Source organism: Heloderma suspectum, chromosome 2, assembly GCF_057233095.1.
Source record: "Heloderma suspectum isolate Gila_16-S chromosome 2, 16-S_ref, whole genome shotgun sequence".
Classification (NCBI taxonomy): Eukaryota; Metazoa; Chordata; class Lepidosauria; order Squamata; family Helodermatidae; genus Heloderma; species Heloderma suspectum.
Genome location: NC_139459.1, coordinates 181652870 through 181680679, shown reverse-complemented (window position 1 = coordinate 181680679; position 27810 = coordinate 181652870). Strand labels below are relative to the sequence as shown.

Here is a 27810-nt window from a genome sequence, read left to right as displayed (position 1 = left end):
ACAACAAACCATGGGTTCTATTTGTGGTTTACAGCTGCTTAAAAAGCATGGTTTGTTTGCACAAATGAGTTCAGACACAACAACAGGCCAGATTTCAACAAACCACATCTTGGTTTCGTGTTGTGCATAAACCAGGCCAATTAAAGGAAATGAATGCATGAATTAATGTGATCTCCAAGGATTCTGAGGATTTGATTTCAAGTTGCCCAGGGCACATTGGAACCTACTTCTGGCACTCATCCAACACAAAGGCTCGAGGATGGTCGTCCCCAGACATGGTGATGACAGTATCTCTCTCAAAAGCTCCCTCACGGGTCTGATTCACAGTATGCCGGGTAATGGTGGATGTGGTGTAACTTGTCCAGTACAAGGTGTCCCAGCCGCGGTGGTAAGCGAGTCCCTCGACTGAGCCAACATCTGTTGAGGGTAAAGCATGGTGTGACTTCAGCAAAACATTTGTTTCCTTACACGTGCCATTTCTCTGCAGGCTTTAACTACTGGACATCAAGACTGCCACCCCGCTCCCAGCTTGTCAAGGAATCAATCCAAATCCTGATGCTCTGCTGACAATCGTTTAAGCACAGATTAAACACATTTGGCTGTTGTGTATTTTTGGCCTCCGCCTCCTCTAACCTCACCTTGCCAAAAGATATAAAAATAATCACAAGTATTTGACAAATTGTTCTGGGGATGGAGAGCAGGGGGAGGTAGAAATGATGGCATGGCTGGCAGCCAAGTGGTGCCCTCCAATGCCAGTTTTTCCCTGGTGCAGTCTGACCACCCTGGAAATGTGCAGAATCAGTTTCTCAGAGCTTGGCCCAGGAAAGGAGGAAAAATGTTTGTATAATAGAATGAACTGGCCTTGCTGTTCTAAAAATGTTGTTATCTGTGCAATAGAGGCAGAAATCAGCACCAGCGTGCCCATTTTAAACCATCCATGGTCTGGCAGTGTGACTTTATGTTGTGGTCTGGCCCATCGTGGAAGGAAGGGTCTGACCACGGTAACATGGCCATGTTTGCATTTCTGACAAATTACCTAATAAACCACTTGCCATTAACAGAACTTTATTAATTGTCTGTATTGATTTAGCCATGGATACTTTCAACAGGAAGAAATTGTTGGTTTTGTCTGAAAAAGTGATACTTTATTTTAAACATCTGCAATTAAGAAACACCCTGAGTTCTTTCAGGAATGCTTTTGAGTTGATCACCCAATGATGCATCAAAGCAAGGAGAGATTTTTCTGCCCAAAGGAAACAATGGCTTGATAGTCTTTAATTCCTCACTCTGATATAAGCGCCCTGTGTGATTGTCGCCGAGGTCAATCTAGGGAAAGCTACATCACTTTACTGCAGGGCCTCTGCACCCTGGCCAGTCTCAGCAAGTCACCCATGCCCTGGCCTGAGCCAGGCTGCACCCACATGCATGGCTTTCACTTCAGCAAGAATGGCTGCGTCATGTCCCTTCAAATCATAGCCGTAGCTCCGGTTAGCATGCTGGTCACCTGCAAAAGCACTAGGACTGGAGGGAGGGAGAGAATGAGCTTTCTGGGGTGGACATCTCTAGGGGAAGTCCATGGGGCAGAAAGGCTGGAAATGATCCTGAGACCTTGGATGATTGCTGCTGCAACTCATAGACCGGGTTTGCACAACACGCTAACCCACATTCAGTGTGGGTGGTTGTTGAACTGTGCATTGTTTGCTGAACCATGGGTTAGCGTATTGTCTGAACCCAGGATATTTTCTGCAGGGTGGTTTGTTAACCATGCAGTGTGGTTTGAGAAAAACAAGCCACCTCAGGAACCCTTGGTCTGTTGTTGGGTTGTTCAGGGTGGTTAACAAGCCCTCCTGCAGAAATGTTCTGGGTTCAGACAACACGCTAACCCATGGTTCAACCAACAGCCCACATTCAACCACTGAGTATGGGTTAAGAGTGTTGTATGAACAGCTGTATAGCAGACAGCACTGGGCTAGACAGACCAAAGGTCTGGCTCGTTATAAGGCAGGTTCCTATGTTCATCATATGGCAATGGCAGCAGGACCAGTGTAGGCACCCCTATCTGTACCCCCCTGAATCAGCTGCAGGCACTTTGTACATCAGCCTTCCCCAACCTGGTGCCTTCCAGCTGGTTTTGGACCACAGATCCAATCATTCCTGACCACCAGCCATGTTACCTGGGGTCTCACGGCAGCAGTAGTCCAACATATCTGGAGGGCGCCAAGTTGGGGAAGGCTGCTGTTCAATCTTTTCCGTGAACGTTTTCTTGCATTTTTGGCTCTAGACCCAAACTATGTGAACAAGAAATTCCTACGCAGACACCACCTAAGCCATTCACCTTGATTCATGTGTTAGGGTGCTTCCAGACATTGGCTTTCTCCAGCTTTTGTGGGATGGCCATGTCTGAAGGGACATGGGGCACCAACTTTGCTGAAGTGGGGTCTGATCAGTGCCTGCAAGGAAGGCCACCTGGGGGAACCCCATATACACAGCCTTGAGCTCTAGTAAAGAAAGGCAGGATGGATGGATGGATGGATGGATGGATGGATAGGCCAAATGTATAAACCAGGGTTGGGCAACTTATAGCCCTCCAGACTTTTTGGTCTACAACTCCCATCAGCCCTAGGCAGCACAGCCAATAGTGACAGATGATGGGAGTTGTAAGACAAAAAATCTGGAGGGTTACTAGTTGCCCACCTCTGGTACAAGCAAATAGCATGTTGGGCACCCGCAAAACATATCCCAACAGTGCTGACCCATCTGCTGACCAATGGTAGTTGCAATGTGCTAGAATGGAACACAGACAGATCAGCAACTGTTGTGTAAAATGCGGAACAATAACTCCCAACCCTGGGCTGATAACAGATTTTTCACCTATGAGTACTTCCTGTTCCACTTCTGGGATTCTGGCTACCATTGCTGGACAAGCTAATATTTGGAAGCACATTTGATTACACCCATCCAAATGTATGTAGATTAGTACCCAAGCGTTAATATATGGGGGCAGAGGAGACGGGTATCCTTGAACAGGTTGGGTTTTGTTTGTTTAGACTGGTGTCCTGCCATGAATTTATTGCAGCAGGAGATTCCATTGGCAAGAGTCAGATTGTGTCAGATATTGCCTTATACCAGGCGTGTCGAACCTCTTTCAGCTCAAGAGCTGAATTCAATTTTTAGAAGCTCTCAGGGGTTGCATTCCAATGGTGGGTGGAGCCAAAGGCAAAAGGGGCGGGGCCAAAACACCAGAGTACTGTGACTTAAAGCTCTTCCTGCCGGTCACTAAGCCTTCGGAGAGGCACCTCAGCCTTTTCGAATGGGGGAAAAAACAGTGCGAATGCTGGGAAACCACCAAACGATCGGTGGTTGGGGGGAAGGTGGGCATGGCCATGTGGGGAACCCCAAAGTGCCAGATTTGACCTGTGGGCCTGAGGTTCAACACCTCTGCCCTATGTAAAACTAAGGCAAGACACAGCAAGATTCTCCAGTCAATCCAAGCCAAGACTTTACTCGATAGCAGGCAACTCCCAAAGAACACCAAACTCTCTGGAGTCCCCAGCTACATTCAGGGGCAGGAAAACCCAGCAGCACTCATAACTCCAAGCAGAAAGCACAGGAGCTCTGCCTTCCACTGGACTGACCGCTCAGAGGAGTAGAGAGGGCAAACATGTGCACACCGCTTGGCAGCGTTCCATCTGGGCATGCCTGCATTTGTGCATCTCCACCCCCTCAAGGTCAATAAAGAGAAGAGAACAAATAAAAAGAGAATCTCCAGATGAAATGGTGCACCCTGCTGGCATGCCCCAAGCCAGTGCTTGAAGAGCAAATGAGGCATGCAGGGTGCGGGCCTGATTGCCTTCCCCTGCCACTCCAGAGATTGGGGCGGCAGGGGGAGACGTACTGCTCAACCACATGCATTAGAAATGCAAACAGGAACACAAGCAGCAATGCCCCTGGGCACAGAAGAGTTTTAAGTCTCATTAAACCCACTGCGGTCATTCTGACTTATATATACAACTCAAGATACAGGAAGAGGGAGGGAGGGGTAGAGAGACTGGAATGGACCCGGTGCTGACTCTTAACATGCAGCACTACGAGATATCCGCCCACCCCCACGCAAGTGCCTGGAGGAGACTTGCTGAATGCTGTTTCAAGCACTGCCCAGTTTCCTGTCTGAAGAACCTGGGAAGGAGGGCACACACGGAAGGCTGCCCACATCATCCACGGAGATGAGCCTGACCAATATTAGCTCACTAAGGCTAGTCTGTGAATGGCACTGAGAAAACTGTCAGTAGCTGGAGATGCAGTCATACAGGGATGGCTGCATTTTCCTCTTTAAGCAGGCATTAAGCTGAAAGCAGAATGTATCGAGGAACTGATGGATGGCAAAGTCACCAAAAATCTTGGAAGAATCAGGTAAGGGCCCATATACGCCGCTGGTCTGGCCCCTTTTCCATCAGGACTGAACCAACTATGTGGCTCAATTCAAATCCAGTTTCAACTACAGTAGCAAGCTATAATCAATGGGTGGCCTACCTGAAGCACAGGGAAGAGGGTTTTGTGCATTCCTGGGCACAAGTCACAAGGCCCGTGGCCCTGGCTACTGCAGCGTACCAGGGCAGCACTGCTGCTTGCAACACAGCTCCGTAGGCCAGAGACAGAGCCATGCCAAGGCCCAGCAGAGCCACGTGTTCTGAAGAGCAGTTTTTAACTGAACAGTTAAAAATATAAAATACAATATTTAAAAGAATACAATACTGTACAAAACTCCAGGTATTCTTCAGCCATGCTCTTAAATACACCAGCCTGTTAACACTAGCAGACAAGAGATATATGTAGCTTCTTCCTAATACTAGCACTGAACTAATACTGAACACCCTATCAGAAGGCAGTGTTGTGGCTGGAAGACGATGTTGTTTTCACTGCCTGAGCTCCATATTCTTTTGTTCAAGCCAAGGATACAGACTGGGGCACACACACAAGTGTCCCACAAGGCCAGTGACTTTCTTGACTAAGTCTGTGATTAAAGCCACGTTTTGTAGGCCAGAGACTCTAGCACATCAAACATGAGTCTGCTTCCTTCCACCAATACACTCTGTCTCTGGAGCAAGTTGTCTGTCCTCAAGTAATTAAGCCTAGAAGAGCCATAGACTTCTTATTGCAAAGCGTGAACATGTGCATTAGGAAGCTTATAACTCCTAATAGATAGTTGCCTCTGTGATGTGACTCTGTCAACAGCTGTATGAGGAACCCAGAAAAGCTAATCAAGGGTAAATGGGAAGTTAGAGCCACGAATGACTGCTTACAAAGATGCAAGGTATGCTTAGAATTATGTAATGATTTCATCTTGCAAATTAAAATGTAACTGAGGAACGGTGGCCTTGGTGCTTCTTTGCCTTGGAAATGGCACATATGGGGATTTCATTGTGTCCCAAAGGCTTCTTCCCCAGAAACGTACTGGCCTTCTGCCCAGACCTTATTCTGAAGGACTCTTTGTATATGACAAAGAGTCTTGTGGCACTTTAAAGACCAACACATTTTATTCTGGCATAAGCTTTAATGGACATTGTGTCCAATAAATTTGTTAGCCTTTAAGGTGCCACAACACACTTTGTTGTTTGTGCTGCAACAGACGTACACAGCTACCTTCTGGAATTTGTATATGACATTATTCCTACATTGAAATGATTTGCATAGAGAGACTTTCAATTATGTGTATTCACATAAAGCATTATTAAAATATCAGAGTATAAATCCTGGCGGTTTCCCCCCACTGTATAGACCTTGGCTTGATTTCTAAGATGTTCCTCTATTCACATAAGAGAAAAATCACTTTCCATCAACTCCTCCTCTATCTGCAGCCCCCTATTCCCCAAGGGCTCCCCAGCCCCCAGGTTCGGATTTTTAGAGGGGTTCAGGGGGCTGCAGAGGGAAGGGCAAAGCAGGGAAGCCCTGTTCTGTGATTGTGAACTCGGTTATGTTCATACAGGGAAAGTTAGGATCCAAGCCATTATCTCAAAGTTGGAAAATTGTTCCTTGCAAAGAAACCCCAATTGCTTTTATTACCAGGTCGGCATCTGCTCCGAGGATGGAACTCGACTCTATAAGAGATACAGAGCTGTTGCCATCCCGTGACATCTACTGGAATGTGATGTAATGCTGTGCATTTCTACACTCCAGCCAATGATATGAGCTACAGATGGGGAGACGCACAGCACAATAATGTCACATCATACAGACCTTACCAGAAAGAGGGACGGAGCGAAGGCAGCTCAGTGTCTATTGGGATGCCTAGGTCTGCCTGGAGAGAACGAGACATGCCTATACTATCCTGGTATTTTGACCACTGCTCTGAAGCAGATGGCTATTGACCGTCTACCACCAAATAACTTCCTTCAGAGAGAGGAAAACAAAAACAAGATGCTTTGGAGGAAAGGCCACATTTCATTCACACTGTCCCGTGCTCTCAAAATCACTTATAGAGTGACATGCGCTGCACCCTTTTACAAGCACACACACACAAAGTATTCCTTGATACTGAGAAAGGAACCAGAAGTCCAATCCACAAAATGGATCTAAACTCTGGACTGAAAGTGGGTGTTCACACCACTTCTCCAAGGTGCCAATCAAAGTATCTGAGCCTGCCTTCCATCCACCTTTCAAAGTAGATGGAAGAGACCTAAGTTTCAGTCAAAATGGGGGGAAAGGGAGGGGGAATCTATGGAAACTACCAGTTCGACTAGCTAAACCATTGCCCTTTGTTGGTAAAGGATATTGGGTGAAGGAAGCAGAAAGTTATTTCATGGTTGGAACAAATTTCAAAATATACTTCCACCTTAAAACAAGGAGTATATTGTGCAAACATGCATATTTGCATATGTGTGTGTTGCACTGATCACTAAGGTGCTGTTACTAAAGCACTGGGACAAAAAAGCCAGAATGTGCTGACAGACTTTGGCCCTGAAATTCATGCTTCCTCCTAGGTTCAATCAACGGAGCTATTCAGCCCTTTCCACTGCTGTTCCAAGATCTCCAGTCACAGGAATTTGCTTCCCCTATGGTTGATCTGTCCCATTGGCTTTCTCCCTGTACTTAAGCCAAGTTTTAAGCTTTCTCCCTGGAGGAAGCGGCAACAACCAAAAGGAGCACCTGTGGACTGAAACTGGACATAAACTCTGCCCACCAGAAAAGAGGCAGTAACACAACCCTGTCCCTAATGGGAGTATTTACCCCAGGGGTGCAGACCCTCAGGCCTGGGGGGCAAATGCAGTCCTCCAGGAGTTTCCAGATGGCCCTGGCTCTTTCCCCTAGCCCCACCCTTTTCCCTGACTACTGATCGTTTGGTAGTTTCCTGGCTTTTGTGCAGTTTTTTCCCATTCTAAAAGGCTGAAATGCCCCTCCTTTAGCTTAGTTACCAGCAAGAAGACCTTAAAGCTAAACTACTCTGGTATTTTTTGCTCTGCCCCTTTTTCCTGTGGCCACACCCTCAAGAGCTTCTCCAAATGGAATGTGGCCCTCGGGCTGAGAGAGGCTCTGCACCCCCGATACCCACTGCAGGAGGATCCAGTAACCTTCTGCCCTCAGCCAACTCCATCAAAAGACCTGATATGAAATTCCAGAGACCTGTAATGCTCCTTCAGTATCCTAGAGTTCTGCTGAAGTATAGATCCTAATAAACCCAAGGCACCTGAATCCCAGAGAAATGTAAACATTGTGCTTCGTCATATTCTGGATTCCCCAACCAAAACAAGATGGTTGACAAGTAACTGCTGTTCTTTGAGTGGTCCTCTGTGCAGTCCCACATGTGCGGGCCAAAAGCCATAAAGAACCTTCTAGAGCCCATGGAGGTCAAGCTGTTCTCTTCCACACACTTCCCAGAGGAAGCAGCCAGGGAAGAAAGGAGGGCGGGGGGACATCCCAAGTACTCACTCTCAACTATAGTCCGCCGTCCGCTTCCATCATCATTGATTTGCTGGATGTTGCCAAAGTGAATGTCGCTGTAGAAGATGCGGTTGCTGCCCTTGCTGCCATGGCGATAGTCGAAAGCCAAGGCAATTACGTTTTTCATGTGCTCGCCATCTTCAAACGGCTTGATGGGCGCGTTGAGGTTGTTCTCGTCCGACAAGTGGATACTCTTGAGAATGGTGCGTTCTGAGTAGAGCAAGTACCCGTCGTAGTCCCGGCAGCTCACGCTATCCTCAGACAGCATGCCGTGGGCACATGCGCATGTCCGCTGGCCTTTTCCCCGGTACAGGCACAACTGCTCACACCCACCATTGTTCTGAGCACACACATTGGTACCTGGAGAAGGGACACAGCGGCGGGGGGGGGGGGGGCGGGAGAGAAGCAATTAGCCGTAGGAAGATTTATTGTGTGCTCCTACGAGCATGGCTGGAAGTGAAGCCTTCGCTTCAGGTAGCAAATTCCACTCCCACCCCCCAACACCTGTCTTGGTAAAGCCTGGTGTGTAGCCCAGTCCCTCTTCACACACCCTTTTGCCTGGCTCTGTTGAACACCTTGATGTCCTTCAGCTGTACCCCTATTCCTGTGCGCAGAAACACGATTTCGGAAGCATTGTCCTTGTTCCCCCTCTTAATGGATCCATTTGCATGAGTCCTAGAAAGAAGCATAATCTAGGCATGACACATACCACAAAGTGTGTAGCATGGTGGCCGCCTGGCTAAACGCAAAGAGGAAGTGAGAACCCAAGACCAAGATGCAAATCTGCTGTACACGGGCACTCTTAATTGTGCATGTCTCCAAACACACACATCACCTCGCACACAAATATTATCCAAGCACACATTTCTCCTGATCAGCACATCTAAAATTAGACACACATTCAGATATATATCCATGAGGCTTAGCATTGCTTCAGTATTAGGCATGTCATCATTCACGGATATGGCCCTTTCAAAAGACTGAACAACTATACAAATATGTAAATAGGGCCAAAATATCCAGCCATAATGAGCACAGCTCTGTCTGAAAAGGAAAGAAGCAGTACGGTTGCTGTAAAAGCCTTCTAAACATGATCGTATTGCTCTGCTATAGCAGCCCTAGCACCAAGACACAGACCTGTCACTCCAGTAGACATAATCCTCAAAGACTGACACCGAGAACATGTCCATGTTGTTATTGGATAGGACAACCTCCCTCTTGTTGCCAGTTTCCAGGTCTATGCGTTCAATCTTATCTGTCCGGGCATCACACCAGTAAAGCTTTCCATCCTAGAAAAAGATTAGGAGGACATGTAATCCCTGGGAGTTATATGATATATCTCAGGATGCTAAAGTGATTTCAGGCTAGGTGCAGGACAATCAGGTGCCATTCATGCATATTCTTCCACACTGCAAGCTCAAATTGTATCCCAACAGGAGAATCAGTGGACATACAACTTTTGGTTCTCTCCTAAGGCCTAAACTGCACATTATGATCAGATCTCTCAAGCTTTATTGTTTGTTCGCTTGTTTACTGATATGTATCTATTTGGAGCTGCTTTCTGAGCTGTTGGGATAGGTGGGGGTGCAACTGTTTAACCAATAATGCCTGGTGAAATCTCGGGAGCCAGAGATAGGGCTGCGAAGGGCTTCCAGTGGGCAGGGCTTCAATGTACTACATCCCTCCTTGCCTCTCCCTATGACTAGCAAATGCAGATTTTATGCAAAATAAGAACTCACCTAATTTGCATTTTGGGGGGCAAATCATAATTTGCAAATCTTTCACATCTCTTGATACGGTATACAGCACAAAGTTCCCCTTGTTTGCTGTCACTCTAGTTGTGCACTGACACACGATCGTCCCTCCACTGGTAAAAAAACACCACAGGCCCTCACAGCCCGCTATCCAACCTTGTGCACTCCTGAGCCATGCCTTTTTGTTTCCGAGGCACCCACCCTCACCTCACCAATGGGTATTTCTCTCCCACTACTCCCGGGGCCTCTGAGCCATACCTCGTAGTCAACCGAGATGCCATTGGGCCAGCTGATGCTGGTGTTGATGAGGACCACACGCTCTGTCCCATCCAGCCGGGATCGTTCAATGCGAGGGTACTGGCCCCACTCTGTCCAAAAAAGATACCTGAAGGAGAGGAGGAAGGCCAGCGGCAGAGCAGTAAATGAAACACGTCTTCTGTGGAACCTCTTTGTACCCTCTTCCTCCAAGGAGCTCAGGGCAGTATACGAGGTTCTTCCCCCAACCCCATTTAGCCCCACAATAGTAGCTTCTGGCCCAGTGTCACCCAGGGAGCTTCATGGTAGAGTTCTAGTTCAGCCTTCCCCAATTCGGTGCCCTCCAGATGTTTTGGACTTCCAACTCCCATCAGCCCTAGCCAGTATGGCCAATGGTCAGGAATGCTGGGAGTTGTAGTTCAAAACATCTGGAGGGCACCAAGCTGGGGGAGGCTAAACTTGCCCAAGACTGAAAGCACTGTGCTACAATGGCTCTCTCTGTTCCTAACTTGAGGCTGCAGTGTTAAGTGGTGACGCTGTATGAAAGGGCAATCACAGATCAAACGCCGCAGGCCCAACTTCCATATTGTCTCGCATCATCTCAAAATGGGAGGTTCATCTGTGGGGTCAGTCAACAGACTCATCTGGCTGCAAGTCGCCATGGGTTCAGTAATCAAGTGAAAAGAAATGACACTATTTACACGCATGCACTGGCTGCAAAGTTGACAGTTTGCCACCGTCAGCGTAACTCCTTCATGAACTCTCCCCTCAGTGAAGAAACTGGGGACTCATATATACAGTAGGACCTTTCTGACTGTGGCTCTGACTCCTTCTTTTTCCCTGCAGCCACCATGTTGAATAAGAAGAGTGACAGATGTCAGTGATCCACCAGCACTTGGAGTAGCAGATCAGTGGTGTCCCCATGCCCCACTACCTCATGATAATCACAACATACCCCCAGAGGAAGTCCTCATCACTTTTTAGAGCAAGGGTGCCCAACCTTCTTCTAGTCAGGGGCCACACTGGGTGCTATCGGGGGCCACATGCACAAAGGGGTTGTGTTCTGAGCCCAAGGGGAGGGGCGGTCCCTTCAGTCTATTTATTTTCCATTGCTTTCCATTATTAGACTCTAGAGTAGAAGGGCGATTAATGAGTTATTGTTTGTGTTCTATATAGGACGCACAGCCTACTTTTCACAAACCAAGGTGGGTGTTTTTGAAAAGTGGTGGCCCACTCTTTGCTGGATGGATGTGGGATTCCAAAGCACCCCTCGATTGTCAGCCATGTCCTTGCTGTCTTACAACAGGGGCAGACAACCTGGTACCTTTGTTTTGGATTGCAACTCCCATCAGCCCCAGCCAGCATGGCAAATGGTTAGGGATTATGGGCAGTGTAGTCCAAACCATCTGGAGGGCAACAGGTTGCCTAACTTGGTCTTAGAAGATCCTAGGAAATGTGAGTCTATGGCTCCCAAGGATCTTGGAACACACCAAATGAATACAGCATACATGGAAGATCTGGAGACAACACTCAGGACTCTTCCCTTCCCTCAACTGCAACACACCAGCTTTTACTGGCCTCTCAGAGAAATGCATCCTGAGCCTCTTCCTGTCATGATCATTCGCTGTATGGTCCAACAAATCACAGCTGACCCCTTACCCTTTCTCCGGGTGTACCGTGATGGCCCGTGGCTTGTCCAGCCCCTGTGAGATCACTACGTAGCGGAATGAACCATTGAGCCTGGCCACCTCAATGACATCAAAGCCCTGGTCTGTCCAGTAGATGTTTCCTGGAGGGGAAGAGGAGCCCAATGATGACTCAGCTAATTGCTCCTTCTCTGCTACTTGTGGGTAGCTGGCATTCCTCCCCCAGCCCCGATTCCTGTCTCTGACTGATACTAATGCCACACTGCCTTACCTGCAATCCAATCCACAGCAATGCCTTCCACACGGCCAATGCCATTGGTCACCACATCCTCTCGCCACGTCTGGTCCCGCTTGGCCCGACTGATGGTGCTCAAGCCCATGTCCACCCAATAGATGGTGTCATTCTCTGAAGAAGGGAAATAAATGCATTTGGGAGGTAAGAGGAAGAAGTTTAGAGTGATGAGAAGTACATCTGGGGGAATAACAACCCTCTGCACCAGTAGCCATCCATAATGATTGTAAATCATCTGGTTGTCCCAGGCCTAGATCCCCAAAGTCCATTTCTTCTCAGCAGCAAGAGACAGGACACTCAAAGTAGTGAAAGCAGAAAATTAGAGAGGAGCCATAGCTCAGTGATGGAGCACATATTTTGCATGCAGAAGGTCCCAGGTTCAATCCCTGGCATCTCCAGGTAGGGCTTGGAAAGAATCCTGCCTGAGACACTGGAGAGCTCCTGCCAGTTAGGGTTGACAGCTGCCTGTGTTCGTCAGTTCACCAAAATTCTGTAGCACTGCTGGCCAGACAAGGCCACAAGCAGGGCAACTAAGGGAAAGATGTAGAATCCCATTTCTCAAAGGCTTAACACAAGATAATTCAAGTTTCTAACACCGGTACAACAATCACGAAAGGAGACGACAAGGCTGCATATTGTCACCCTGCTTATTTAACTTATATGCAGAGTACATCATGAGAAATGCCAGGTTGGATGAATCACAGGTTGGAATTAAGATTGCCGGGAGAATTATCAACAACCTCAGATACGCAGACGATACCACCCTAATGGCAGAAAGCGAAGAGGATCTAAAGAGCCTCTTGTTGAGGGTGAAAGAGGAGAGTGCAAAAGCTGGTTTAAAACTCGACATTAAAAAAACTAAGATCATGGCATCTGGCCCCATCACTTCCTGCCATATAGAAGGGGAAGAAATGGAAGAAGTGACAGATTTTATTTCCTTGGGCTCCAAGATCACCGCAGACGGTGACTGTAGCCATGAAATTAAAGGACGGTTGCTCCTTGGGAGGAAAGCTATGGCAAACTTAGACAGCATAGTAAGAAGCAGAGACATCACCTTGCCGACAAAGGTCCGTCTAATCAAAGCTATGGTTTTCCCAGTAGTAATGTATGGCTGTGAGAGCTGGACTCTAAGGAAGGCTGAGCGCCGAAGAATCGATGTTATCGAACTATGGTGCTGGAGAAGACTCTTACAAGTCCCCTGGACTGCAAGGAGGTCAAATCAGTCCATCCTAAAGGAAATCAACCCTTTGGAAGGACAGATACTGAAGCTGAAGCTCAAATATTTTGGCCACCTAATGCGAAGGGAAAACTCTCTGGAAAAGACCCTGATGCTGGGAAAGATTGAAGGCAAAAAGAGAAGGGGACGGCAGAGGATGAGATTGCTAGATAGCATCACCAATTCAATGAATATGAACTTGAGCACACTCCGGGAGAGAGCGAAGGACAGGAAGGCCTTGCGTGCTATGGTCCATGGGGTCACGAAGAGTCGGACATGACTTAACGACTGAACAACAACAACAACAATCACAGATAACACATCTCACCAGGCTCAATGCAAACCCATCTTTCATTACACATGCCATTCTAAAACCCTATTAGGTATTCGCTTCTCATGTTGGCATAAGGATGGCACATTCCTTGATCACCTTTAGCTTCTGATCTTTGTTGAGATTCCTGATAAGAACAGCTGTTTAAAGGCCAGGATGCTGTCCTCACCAAGGGAGACCTACTCTCAAAACAGGTTTTTGCTGGTGTCCATGGAAAAAATGGTTTCAGCGAAAGGCACTTTTTGCCTAACTTGTTCCAAGACATGCACCATCCTGAACTAAAGTGAATGTCAGCATGGAATGGCACTATAACATGCCATTCTGACATGATATAGCAGCAACTTTGGCCTGGGAGAAGACTCAGAATCATATCCAGTGTAGCTCTTTGTGAAATGAGACTCTCCTGCAACATGAAAAAGCTGGGAAACCACCAAACCATTTCTGCCCAGGGGAAGGATGTATAGCCATCTGACAAACCCTGGAGGGCTGGACTGGGAATCCAAATTTGGCCCGTGGGCCAGAGGCTCGACACCCCTGCTCTGCGTTCATCTCCTATTCCATGTCCTTCTCATGTAGATGATTAGCCCCCATCTCCATTCCAGTCAACTTTACCCCACACTCTTCTAGACAGGGAGGGTGAAGAGGTAACATGGTTCACTGAAGGTCAGAGCTGAGGATACACTGTAGAAATAATGAGTTCAAAGCCCTGGCAACAGCAAAAGGAGATGCCGTCTCCAAGCTGCACCTAAGCTGGGCTGCTGCTGCTTCCCACTCATCTCCAGGGTGCTGCTCCTTCTAACACTCTCCATCTGACACACCCAAGGGGGGCTAACCCCTTCCAGGTGCTCATTACCTACCAGCATGGAAGTCGATGCCAACAGCCAATGAAGTCCCGGAGACTGGTACGAGTGCATCAGACTTGTCACTGGGATCCAATGGGATGCCCCGGATACCTTCATGCACCGAGTACAGGAGGAAAGAACCAACGCCTGCATGGAAGAAGGAAACAGTCGCACACTTGGTGCCTCAGCACAGAGCACATGAGGAGGAAGGCCAAAGCTCAGGGGGAGAGCAAATGCTTTACATGCAGAGGATCGCAGGTTCAATTCCCAGCGTCTGAAATTAAAGTATTTTTGGTAACTGCTTGGAGAATTTGGAGAGCTGCCACTGGACACAGCAAACCAGCCTTCCACAATCTGGGCCCCACCAGATGTTTTGGTCTACAACTCACATCGGCCCCAGGCCCATGGCTCATGGTCAGGGATGATGGAAGTTATTGTGTGAAGCATCTGGAGGGACCCAGGTTGGTGAGGGCTGGAGTAGAAAAAACCTGGGCTGGGCAAACCGATGGTCTGACACAGCACAAGTTGAAAAGAAATAGGGGATGGGCCGTAGCTCAGTGGCTGAGCACAGCCTCTGCATGTAGAAGGGTCCCAGGTTCAAGCAGGGATGGGAGAACCAGGGATGCTTGAGCTTGCTGAAAATCTCCGAATTTTAAAGTTTGGCTCGGCTCGCTCCCATTCTCATTTGCAACTTGTTTTTTGGTTCACTCAAATGGGAACAGTTGCACATTGAGGAAGTTGTGCCTTTTTCAAGTATACATTTGGCAAATGCATGTTTGGGAATTGGCAAACATTTTTGGAGAACGTGCTCCTGTTCGCCTTCATGTTCAGGATTGGGCACAGAGCATTTTCGAGTGACTTGTGAACTGAAACGAAATTCTCATACGTCTCTAGGTTCAAGCCCTGTTAAAAGAATCTGAGAGAGCAGGGGAGCTGCCAGTCGGACTAAGCAATATCAAATGAAACAGACCGACCGTCTGACTCAGAAGAAGGGCGCTCCATCAGTTTGCATCACTTAATGATAACATTACTTTGCATTTTATATTATAGCGCTTGAAAGCGTTGGAAGCTCTTTGCACAAATTATCCCAGTAATCCTTACAACAGCATGCCAAAAGCAGCAGGCAACACTGCAGCCTTGCCTCGGGGTGGAAGACAAGCTTTTACTGTGGCCAACGAGTGGCCAAATGGTCACTGCAAATGTAAGCCCCCTGCTGTCTCCAACCCCTCACATACATGGCTTGTTTTCCAGACCTCAGATTATTGTTTTCCCCCCGCATGGTCATGAATTCAAACACCAGGTATACTTTTTAAATACAGGATGGGAGAAGAGGGAGTTCTATGTACTTGTCTTTAAAAAAGGTTATTATTTTCATTTTAGCTCTGTCTGAGGAGCGTGTGTGTGACAGAGAACAGAACAAAGTGCCTGGTGTAGGTTGTAAGAGAGCATTATTTTGGAAGGAAGGGAGTAAGGGAAAGAAGAGGATGTTAGAGAGTGGAAAGGAATTATTATTTTTAGTTCCCTCACGCCATCCATACTTATTACTTTGATCAGCCTTCCCCAACCTGGTGTCCTTCAGATGTGTTGGAATACAATTCCCATATTTCCCATTCCCATGCTGGCTGGGAATTATGGGAGTTGTAGTCCAACACATCTGGAGGACACCAGGTTGGAGAAGGCTGACTTAGATGAGATAGAGTTAAATATTGATGGGGACAGAGTTAAATATCCCAAGAAGATTTCCTTTCATTTTCGTTTCATTTCATATTTATATCCGGCTTTTCCATCCAACAGGAAACCCGAAGTGGCTGACAAAAGTACAAAACAATGAAAACAAAAATATCAAACTTACAATTCATACTGACATGGTATGTATCATACTGGAATTACATTGTAATAGCCCTCTCTTTCCAATGTCATCTCAATTATCCCCTTTGGTCATTCAAGATAGGACAAAAATGTAATGGCTTCAGGTTGTGAGAAAGAAAAAGTTGATTCAGAAAAGAGCTGAGAGGGAAGAACTATGTCAAACCAAGTAGAAAGAAGGAGTACAGAGCCATCACTCCTTCTAACAGCAAACTCAGATGGCAAGCACTGACTGCTGTTTAGTCAAAATGGGGCCACTGAGAAACAGAAAGAAGGTATCAGCATGCTCAGAGGAACTCTGAGGGTTGTAGTACCAAAAAAGGCCATTTAAATTAAAAGGGTGTGTGTGGAATGGATCCCTTTCGATTGGGATTCTAGCCCAGTTTTAGAACTGAGACTGATTGGTCGCCCCATATGATGATCTGTGTTACGATGGACAGGGGTAGTGTGTCCCTGTTGATGCTCCTGGGCCCCCAGGGCCTGAGTGATCATGGTATCCTTCTGGAGCCATCGTCTTGAGATGGAAGTTGGGGTCACTGCTTTGCAGCAGTTCTACTCCTACTAGGACAGTCATTTCCAGAAGGTGGTGCTCAGGAGGTGGGGGGTATTACTTGCCCTCACGGAACGTCTGATGTGGGGTTCCACAGGGTTCAATTATATCCCCCATGCTGTTTAACATCTACATGAAACTACTGTGTGGGGTCATCTGGAGTTTTGGAGTGCGCTGATGACATGCGACTCTACTTCTCTTTTTCATCTCAAACAGGTGTAGCGGTGATGTGCTGAACCAGTGTCTGGCCTCAGTAATGGGAGAAAGCCAACAAATTGAGACTCAATCCAGGCAAGACAGAGCCATTATTATGGGGCGTTGGCTCCAGATATTGTCCACCCATGATGCCTTTTTATTGTATGATTTGTTTATATTCATTATGGATTTTTAAACATATATTTTAATGATACTGTTTATAGATTTTTTATATTTTATTTTATGTATTCCACAACATAAAATCCAATGAATGAATGAAAAAAACAGCCCGATGATCACTGAGCACACTCAGTAGCCATGGAATGTTGTACGTCAGCTGGAAAAGGAAAATCAGAGTGGGGATGGGGGACAGAATGGAGCATCGACAAGGAAAGCATGGCTCACTGGTACAACCCTGAACAGGAGCACTCCCCTGCCCATCTGCATTCCTGTTAACATTCTGTTGCATGTCCCACATCCTCTACTGCTGAAGTGGTTCTGTGAATGTTACCAGAGGAGGGCACATCCACCCCTGCCTAGAGTGCCTCTCTCCATGCTAAGGAGGAAAGCTACTTCTCCAGAGAAGGTGGAGCAGAAGAGAACCATGGAATATCTTCAAAGAGCCTCCTTGCAGAGAGATTGGTCCTGTACATAAAAGGGGTTTCTGAATAACATCTCCAAGAACACCTAGCCCATTTCCCTTTGTGCGTATCAATGCGTCCTAGTTGTCCTTTGTCAGAAGTTAGGAAATATTGGGACGAGGGGATCTCAGAAGGTATTTCCTAGCATTTTCCAGCCCAGCAGTTTTGTAGCATTTCTCCTTCACATCTTAAGGCTGCTTCACACATAATGCTGTTTTTTTTAGGTGTACACTTGATATTTTTTATTGTCTACACCCAAAAAATGTAACGTGGGAAGAAGAGAAAACATGTGTTTAGAAACACATGTCTCATACAAGTACAAAGAATCAGGATTGGCTGCAGCTCCCTGTCAAGCATATAGGACAGAGGTGGGGAAACACGTGGCCTTCCAGATATTGATGGACTACAACTCCTATCAGGCCTAGCCAGCATAGCCGGTGGTGAGGGATGATGGGAGTTGGAGTCCAACCACATCCGGAGGGTTACAAATAGGCCACCCCGATATAGGATGTTAAGCCCAGTTTTGCTCCTGCACAATCTATGGTCTGCTCCATAAGAAATTGGGGCAAACTGAGGCATTTATAGCTTCAGCGCCAACTGTTTGGGACATTCAGAAGCCACCAGGGGGAGCTGTGCCAGATCACTCAGACATGCAGACCACCGCAGTTCCCAGGAATGGGGATATAAGAGCAGGGCCACACTCCACAAAACCCACAGGAGCCTACTGACAACTGCTCACCTTCACAGGACTGCTGCCCGCTCTTCAGGCTGTAGCCAGCTGTACACATGCAGGAACGAGTCGTCTCTGAGGTTGGAAGGCAGAGCTGGGAGCAGTCGCCGTTCTTCACGCTGCAGGGGTTGATACCTGCAATGGCAAAGGTGCAATCATGAAATTAAATGGGCACTGCTGTGCAGAGTCAGAGAGAAACAGGGTTCAGGTTTGCTCAAGTCAGATGGTCAACGTTCATGTCCGTCTTGGTACACAATCAGATGGGTGCAGAGCAAGGGGCAGTGGGTGGGCACATCAAGAAGAGAGGTGAAACAGGAGCCTCAAGCTGCACAGTGAATAGTTAACGTGGCGGAACCACTTCCAAATCACAAGGGCCTGGCTTCCTAGGAGTCTGTAAGCAGGTCTGTAAGATGTCATCTTTTCCAAGTAGCATGTGGACTTAAGGGGACCACCGAGGATTCCCTGCTTCCTGATCCAGGAGTTAAACCACTGTGAACCTGAACAGCACCCGCATTTTGCTTCTTCGGGGCCTCCCCATGCATCAAGCACAGCTCGCTATGACTGGCGCACTCCAGAGCTCACCATGTTGCTGGATGCCCTCGTCGTAGACCTTCATGTGCATGACCAGTGTGGTGCTGTTGCGCAGCACAGCAGCCTCTGCCCCATCCTTCTTGCTGCAGGTGCCCATTTTTTCTGAGGCCTGGTCAGCCCACCACAGCTTATCGCCTGGGAGAGAAAGAGAAAGGGATGCTTACATACGTGAAGAAACGGAGGTTATGTAACTTGTCGTCTAGGAATCAGCAACTGAGAAACATAACACACACCCCAACACACACACACACACACACACACACACAGGTGGCTACCACCTGCATCAAAATCTTTCTCACAGTCTCATAGCAATCCTGCGAACAAAGTGTGGTATTCCCATTTTACAGATATGGGACTGAGGCTGAACAGACTTGCATGACACAGGAATGGCACTGTGACTCCACAACTGAGCTGTGACACACTATGAGGTCTCCCATATCCTGTCCAACACTCTATTCATTGGCCCGCACAGGAATGAGTTTAGGAATTCCTCCACCTTCTCCCTCTTTTCTACACAGGCCAAATGTGTCTGGAGTGCAATTTAGCCTTTGTGTCATAGTCCTGCAATTCCTTTGTAATACTTTAGCCTTCCACCTGCACATATTTATGTCCTTATCCATGAAATGTATTACCCATTTTTCATTATAAAATCACCCCAAAGCAGGGCACCACCCATAAGCCCAATAAAATCACACCACATCAAGCAATTGGGGGAGGGGGGAGGAGGAGAGAGAAATGTCTTGCTGCACGAGGGGATAGCCGCACTGCTGTTTGGCCGCCTTAAAAATATACTCAAGAGATGTGCATTGTCAAAATGAAGGGGTGGGGGGAAACGGGGCCTCCAAAAATGTTTGTTCAAAAAGTGAATGTTGCAGGTTTGTAAAAGCGAGGGGAAAATACACACAGCTATGCATAGTTCCTCCCTCCTAGGAAATAAGCATCACTGAAGTCAATTGGTCTTACTTAGGAACAGCATGTAACTCAAACAATACGATGTAGTGCTAAGATGACCACTCTAACAAAGCTGGGGCTACAAAAGATTAGACCAATTCATGAAGGGTAGACCTCCAGAGGAATGAGATTGGCGGTGGTGGTGTCCTGGTTATGGAACACCTTTTCCAGGAAGTCTCACCTGGCCCCCATGTTATGGTCTTTTCAACGCCAGATGCAGACCTTTTTATTCTCCCAGGCAATTTAAGATTATTTCAGTGTTTTTAACTCTGCTGTTCTAATGTTTGGCTATTGCTGCTTTTATTTTTATTTTTGTGCAGTGGTTAGTTTTTTCTCCTGTCGGATTGTTAGGGCTTGTGTTGACTGCTTTTATGTTTTTAAAACTTTTATTGTTAACCACCCACAGGACATTATTAACTGGATGGTATACAAATTATGTAAATAAAATAAATGAATAAATGATAGCTAAAGAGAAGCTCTAGTACAGAGGCAGTACAATTCAGATGACAAATGGCTGCCTCCCAATTAATGAAATTTGGGTTGATTAATCAAATGAGTTTTAATCAATTAAATTTTATGACTAAAACAATAATTCTGAAGGGGAAAAACATACTTTCCTTGCGCTGGATCCAGACTCAGTCATACTTGGAGCAGACCCATTGAAATCAATGGGACTGGAGTTAATCATGACTAACTCAAGTCCCATTGAGTTAAATGAGTCTACTCTAAGTATAAGTCTGGATTCAACCCTATGGTTTCAGAACAGGGATAGGCAACTTATGGCCCTCCAGAAGTTTTGTCCTACAACTCCCATCATCACCCACCATGAGCTATGCTGGCTAGGGCTGATGGGAGTTGTAGGCTAAAACATCTGGAGGGCCACAAGTTTCCCACCAAGTTTAAAATTTAGATGGTGGATGCATATATCATAGCGTGCTGCACACTCTAAGAAGAGACATCCTGTGTGAAAGGGGGAGTTCCTTTGCTTAGATGGTACCTACCATCTGCAGTTTGTTTTGGAGTACTTAGATGGTGCCTACCATCTGAAGTTCATTTTTCTGTCAACAAATACGGTTTTAAATTATTAGTGCAACTGATTAACTGATCGAAGTTTGCAGTTGTACAATAACCTTCATGGCTATGACCTTCACGTGTGGCCTGTGCATGGCCAGAGGCGTTTGGAGGCTTCTACAAGAGAAACATCCCTGTGGACTTTTGCCTGGCGGACCGCCAGTCCCTGCAGGACCAGGCCCCCAGGTACGGAGCCAGCTGTGCTGCTCCACCTGCCCCTCCCTGGAGGGGCTATATAAGCTGGCTGGCTGAGGTGGCTTGGGAGAGCCAGGGCCTGCAGGAGAAGCTGCCGCCACCACCACCAGGGAAGAGGCGTGCTTGTTGCTGCCGGGCCTGCTGCCGGGCCTTCCCTGTGGACTCCTGCCTGGCATTTTTAAGGGGATTTTAATTGTTTTGTTTGTTTGTTTTATTTTGTTGGGGGGGGGATTTTGTTGTGTTTTTAGGGGTGGGTAGCCTGCCTGATAGGCGGGAGCAAGGGGGCATGTGTCCACCTAATGGAGGCAGTGGGGGGAGTGTTGGGGGCCAGAACATACCGAGGCTGGGCGGCAGGCGCTGGCGGAGCGCTAGGGGCAGGCCATGCCAGGTAAGGGGAACAAGGGAGAGATGTGTAGTATCTGTCCCCTGCTCCGGGCCTGTCCAGAGCCAAAGGATGGCTGGGGGAGGCGTGACCCCATCTTCTGGCCTTCGTTTGCTGCTCTGCAATGCCAGGTCTGTTACCCAGAAAACCTCCCTCATCCATGACATGATCCTGGATGAGGGTGCAGACCTGGCATGTATTATGGAGACCTGGCTGGCCGAAGCTGCTGCTCCAACTCTTGCAGCCATGTGTCCAGCCGGATTTTCGTATGCACAGGAGCCGAGGGCTGGGGATCGGGGAGGGGGAGTGGCTGTTACCTACCGAGAGTCCTTGGTCTTCACCAGACCCCCTCTCCAGGAGACCAAGGTTGCTGAGTGCATGTACTGGAGGTTGGGTCCGAAGAGCAGTCTGGGGATTCTGCTCGTGTACCGTCCACCCCGCTGCATGACTGACTCCCTGGCCGAGGTGCTTGAGGTGGTCTCTGATGTGTGTGTACAGTCCCCTAACTTACTGGTGTTGGGGGACTTCAACGTACATTCGGAGGCCATCCTCACAGCAGCACCTCAGGACTTCATGGAGACCATGGCCTCCTGGGAGCTGCACCATATTCTAACTGGGCCCACCCATGTCGCTGGTCATGCACTAGACCTTGTGTTTGTTTCTGGAGAAGCGGGGAGTGATCTGGAAGTCGGGGGTATATCCACCACCCCCTTGTCATGGTCAGATCACTATCTGGTGACATTGCACTTCTTGGTTCCAGAACCCCTCTGCAGGGGTGGAGGACCCATTAAAATGGTCCGCCCCAGGCGTCTTATGGATCCAAATGGATTCCTGAACGCGCTTGGGGATTCTCTGGGGCATGCCAACGGCCACTCGGTCGAGACCCTGGTGGGTGGCTGGAATGCCGCAATCACTGGGGCATTAGATCGGGTGGCTCCGAAACGCCCTCTCCCCCTGAACAGGGCTCGGACTGCACCATGGTTCAATCCGCGGTTACGAGCTCTGAAACAGGAGGTGAGACGGCTAGAGCGCCGGTGGCGGAAGTCTCGCTCCAAAGACGATCAGACACGGGCTAGAGCTGTATCTTCAGCCTATCACGTGGTGGTGAAGGCAGCAAAAAAGGAATATTATGCTGCCTCCATCGCGTCTGCAGAGTGCTGTCCCAGGAGGCTGTTCCAAGTGGTCCGGAGCCTGGTCGGTCCTGTGGCTCCGGAACCACTGGAGCATTCTAAGGCCTCCTGTGAGGCTTTGGCAAGGCACTTTGAAGATAAAATTGATCAGATTAGGTGTGTTACTCTGCACACTGTGGATACAGTTAGTGAGCAAGAGGCGGTCTGTGGCAAACCGGTTTTGTGGGATCGGTTCCAGCTTCTTCCTCCTGATGAAGTGGACAAGGTGCTTTCATCTGTAAGGCCGACCACCTGCTTACTTGATCCTTGCCCATCTTGGCTCATTATGAGCTGCAGAGAGAGACTGGGTGAGGGGATCAGGGCGGTGGTGAATGCCTCCCTTGAGGAGGGAGTGATGCCATCAGCCCTCAAGGAGGCAGTGATAAGACCGCTCTTAAAGAAGCCCTCCTTGGATCCTCAAGTTCTGAACAACTTTTGCCCAGTCTCAAATCTGCCATTTTGGGGCAAGGTGATTGAGCGGGTGGTGGCGGTGCAGTTGAAGGCACATTTGGAAGAAACTGATTATCTAGACCCATTTCAGTCAGGCTTCAGGCCTGGGCATGGGACAGAAACGGCCTTGGTTGCCTTGGTGGATGATATGAGGAGGGCTCTGGATAGGGGTGAATGCTCCTTCCTTGTTCTCCTTGACCTCTCAGCGGCTTTTGATACCGTTGACCATGGTATCCTCCTGGACCACCTGGAGGGGTTGGGCATTGGGGACACCGTATTGCGGTGGTTCTGGTCCTTCCTCTCCGGCAGGTACCAGAGGGTAGCACTGGGAGAGGAGGTTTCAGACCCGTGGCCACTTACTTGTGGGGTGCCACAGGGTTCCATCCTCTCCCCGATGCTATTTAACATCTATGTGAAGCTGCTGGGGGCTCTCATCAGGAGGTTTGGGGTGCAGTGTCATCAATATGCGGATGACACGCAGCTCTACCTCTCATTCAAATCTTCACCAAGGTTGGCCATAGAATCCCTGTCCAAATGTCTGGAGATGGTGAGTGGCTGGATGGGGAGGAATAAGCTGAAGCTGAACCCTGACAAGAGCAAGGTACTTTTGGTGGGAGACAAGAGGAGGCTGGGGGATGGTGACCTGGTGTTGAATGGGGTACGGCTACCCTTGAAAGACCAGGTCCGCAGCCTGGGGGTCATTTTGGACTCCCAGCTGTCCATGGAGGCTCAGGTGTCAGCTGTGAGCCGGACAGCGCTGTATCAACTCCATCTGATACGGCGGCTGTGCCCCTTCCTTCCCGACCATCTGCTCCCATCCGTAGTACATGTCCTGGCCTCCTCTCGTTTAGACTACTGTAATGCGCTCTATGTGGGGTTACCCTTGAAGACGGTTCGGAAACTGCAGCTGGTACAGAATGCAGCGGCTCGCCTGATTAAAGGCAGCCACTGGTGAGATCACATCACTCCAGTGCTGAAGGAGTTGCACTGGTTACCAGGTGTTTTCCGGGCCAATTTCAAGGTGTTGGTTTTGACCTTTAAAACCCTATATGGTTCCGGCCCAGCCTATCTTAAGGAGCGCCTCCAGCAGCACCAGACAGGCCGCTTAACAAGATCAGCCTCGGATGGCCTTCTCTCTGTCCCATCAGCCAGGACAGCTAGACTGGTGGGGACGAGGGAGAGGGCCTTTTCTGTGGTGGCCCCCACTCTGTGGAACTCCCTCCCTAGGGAACTCCATCATGCCCCCTCTTTAATGAGCGTCCGTCGTGCATTAAAAACGTGGTTGTTCAGGCAGGCATTTGGGGTGGGTTAGGGTATTTAAAAAAAAATTATGGTAGAATTTTATTGTTTTAAATTGTTTTATGGTGTGTTGTACATCGCCCAGAGTGACTGGGTGACCAGCCAGATGGGCGATTAATAAATTTAATAAATAAATAAATAAAAAACAGGGCTGCGGAACCTCTGGCCCTCCAGATGTTGTTCAACTCCAGCTCCCATCAGCCCCAGCCAATATGGTCAATGGTCAGGGGTGATGGGGGTTGTAGTCCAACATATGGAGAGCCACAGGTTCTCCACTTCTGGAAAACTGGTCTAGATAGACCAGCCTTCCCCAACCTAGTGTTCTCCAGATGTGCTGGACTATAACTCCCAGCATTCCTGACCAATGGCCATATTGGCTGGGGCTGATGGGAGTTGAAGCCTAAAACATCTGGAGGGCACCAGGTTGGGGAAGGCTGAGATAGACCTTTGGTCTGATCTAGCAAGGGACTTTCTATGTTCTTAGTCCAAACCTTTGGTTAATGGTTAGTGAATTTCACTATTGCACTGCAGGGAAACTGCAGAAAACTGGCTAAACATTAAACAAAGATCCCTTATAGCACAGGCTCAGTGTCACTACTGCAGCAGCTGTAACAAGCCTCATAGCTTCTTGACTCTGTTGTGAAGGAAAAGGATTAATCCTTAGTGGCATTTACCTCTTTAAAACAACAACAAAAGACTGAGTATGTGCTTCCATGATCAAATTATACAAGCAAGTTATAAGACTAACAATTAAAAAAATGTAAATTTCAGAACCATGTTAGTTTGTGCATGGATATCTTAGAAAAAAGAAAATATTTGGTATTTTGTAGAACCTTAAAGACATTTTATTTTAAGAGAACATGTTTTCATAAACTATAACCCATTTTATCAGACGGTGAGATGGAATGAACAATAGTAATCATACATATAAGTAAGGGCAACTGTTTGAATTTAACATGAAACAACCTGGAAACACCTTAATTCCTTCCCTCAGATTTTATAATGAGAACTAACACAAAGATTTAATTATGTGAACCAGGGCTTCAAGAGGGCCTGTAAATTCCATACTCACTAAAAAACCTGAGGGAAGAAATTAAGGTACATCACTTTAAGATGAAGACAGCCGACTATGCAAATTCTAATTCTTTGCAAAAACAATGAGAATTGCAGGGATGGGGACCCTCTGGTCCTCCAGATGCTGGACTCCAGTTTCCATCAGCCCCAGCCAGCATGACCAACAGGAGTCATCCAACGTGTGTGTGTGTGTGTGTGTGTGTGCGCGCGCGCGCGTGCAGGGGGGCACAGGTTCCCCACTCGTGGAATACTGAACTAGATAGACCTTTGTCTGATCCAGGAAGACACTTCCAATGTCCTTAGTCCAAGTGCTTTGACAAATGCTTAGGAGGTAAATTTGCATTTCACAGCAACAAAACCTTGCTGGGAAAATGCAATGTACCTGAAATAGAAGTACAACCCTGGAAGAAGATATGTGGATGGTGCACCTTCATTGCACTCCCCCTGCAATCCTCCCCCCAATGGAAAGACCCATAGATTCAGTGCTTCTATATGATCCTCTCCCCATCCTTGCTGACCAGGCTGCGGCAGTGACAGCTCCCCACCCGGGACAGTGGCTCTTACCCATGATTGCCAATGCTGTGGCCTTGCCCAGCTGGCTCTTCATGGCCTCTAACACTTCCAAGTCGCTGCCATCCAAGTTGCACCGATTGATGGTATTATTGCCAGAGCTGATCCAGTACAGCTTGCTTTCCTGGTAGTCGATGGAGAGTCCTGGTACAAGAGAACAGTGATGCCATAGCATGGAGACACAATGAAAATCTGCAAGGGTTAAATGCAGGCTTCTGAACAGGCAATGATGACTGCACGCCCATGCTTTGCCGTTGTTTGGCCTGAAAAACTGCAGAGCGTGTAGGTGGGCTTCTGGCTGTGCGAGGCACAGTCCTTTGCATGTTTATGGAAATGTGCACTGGGATACATATGACTAGGTATATTTGCACATCACCCACCGCCCCGCCCCACCCCTTGTAATTCCAGGCATCATGTTTTATGCTGAAAGGCACGGTATAAATGGACATGTTGCCCCTCACCTCCACCCCTAGACCACCCCTATGGCACTGCAGCTCTCATTTTTTACAAATGCCGCAGCCTGTCATTCTGGGGTCAGCATCCACCAGCACTAGCCACAATACTGCAAAGGAAGTCTATGACCCAGTTTGCACATAACTACAATTCACAGATTGTTTAACCCATGAATGTTTGAGGCCATGCAAGGGAGAGCACTTACCTCCTGCCCACTCACCGCTTCGCATCCAGATTACAAAACAACCCAGGAACCTAGTTTGCGTGTTGTGCAAACCTGGAACTTTGGGTTACTCAGGGAGAAACAAGCCAGACTTTTAACCCATGGTTTATTGTTGGGTTAAAACTCTGGCTTGTTTCTTCCTGAACAATCCAGAGTTCCAGGTTTGCACGTCATGGAAACAACCCAGGAACGGGGTGTTCCTGGGTTGTTTTGTAATCTGGATGCAAAGTGGAAGTGGTGAGCAGGCAGGAGTCAGCACGATCGCTCACTCCTGCCCAGCCCCAACAATTCATGGGTTAAACAATCCATGAATCAGCATTACATGAAAACTGGGTCTATGAAAATTAGTAGTCCAGAAAGTAAAATCTAGGGCTTTTCAAACTGGAAAAATCCAATCACCTGAAAGTAATTCTTTTAATTCACCACAGTTATCAGGCAAATCCCTATTTACAAGCCTGTGGTAGTGCTGGGATGGCTGTAGGGATTCTGTCCTGGCAGGTTATAAATGCAAATGCTAGTTCTGGATGTGGCTGTCTATCTTTGTCTGTGGAATTCCTTGCTGCAGAGTTCAGGGTAAGACTTTTTGCAGGATTTGGAGATGTTCAGAATGGCAAGGGATTTACAACTCAGGCTGAATTCTCACTTTTCTGCAAAGGTTACACTAGCATCTTGTGCTTCACTGCAGTACTCTTCATGTGTGCAGAGTACATGCATTCATTCATGGAAAAGGAGGAGCAGAAGCTATGAACAACGTTCAAAGAGAAGTACACATTTCTACTTGGAGTGCCACAAAGATGGATGTGGATGTAAAGTGACTTAGGGTTCAATCCTATTCATGTTTAGACACAAAAAAGTCTTACAACTCCCATTATTCCCCAGCCAGCATAGCTGGGAATTTAGCACTTTTTTTTTCTAAACATGGATAGGATTGCACCCTTAAGCTCTTTAGCCCACAGAAGCCTTCTATTTTATGAGAGAGAATGGAGAGAAAAATATTAGGAAGGGGCATTTATGGAGGAAGGTGGTTCACTCCAGTTATCTGACAGGATTAAAGCCTCTGTGGAAGCACTGGAAGATGGATGTGAAGGGTTATACTGGCCCAGGGCTATTGCAATCATCACAGACAACC

The 27810-nt window shown here is 47.7% G+C and overlaps 1 protein-coding gene across 25 annotated transcripts in view; it reads right to left on the bottom strand.

The window, feature by feature from the left end:
- The window catches only part of LRP1 (LDL receptor related protein 1), a 516733-nt gene that overhangs the window by 69647 nt on the left and 419276 nt on the right, over positions 1-27810 (bottom strand). For all 25 annotated transcript variants that reach the window (XM_084836577.1, XM_084836568.1, XM_084836575.1 and 22 more), the window contains 11 exons: positions 26000-26149; positions 18836-18979; positions 18263-18388; positions 14287-14418; positions 11862-11996; positions 11604-11733; positions 9948-10074; positions 9073-9224; positions 8486-8610; positions 7924-8295; positions 228-417 (listed from right to left, as the gene is read on the bottom strand). In XM_084836577.1, the coding sequence (XP_084692703.1) occupies positions 228-417; positions 7924-8295; positions 8486-8610; positions 9073-9224; positions 9948-10074; positions 11604-11733; positions 11862-11996; positions 14287-14418; positions 18263-18388; positions 18836-18979; positions 26000-26149 (1783 nt within the window). The remainder of the gene's footprint in view (positions 1-227; positions 418-7923; positions 8296-8485; positions 8611-9072; positions 9225-9947; positions 10075-11603; positions 11734-11861; positions 11997-14286; positions 14419-18262; positions 18389-18835; positions 18980-25999; positions 26150-27810) is intronic.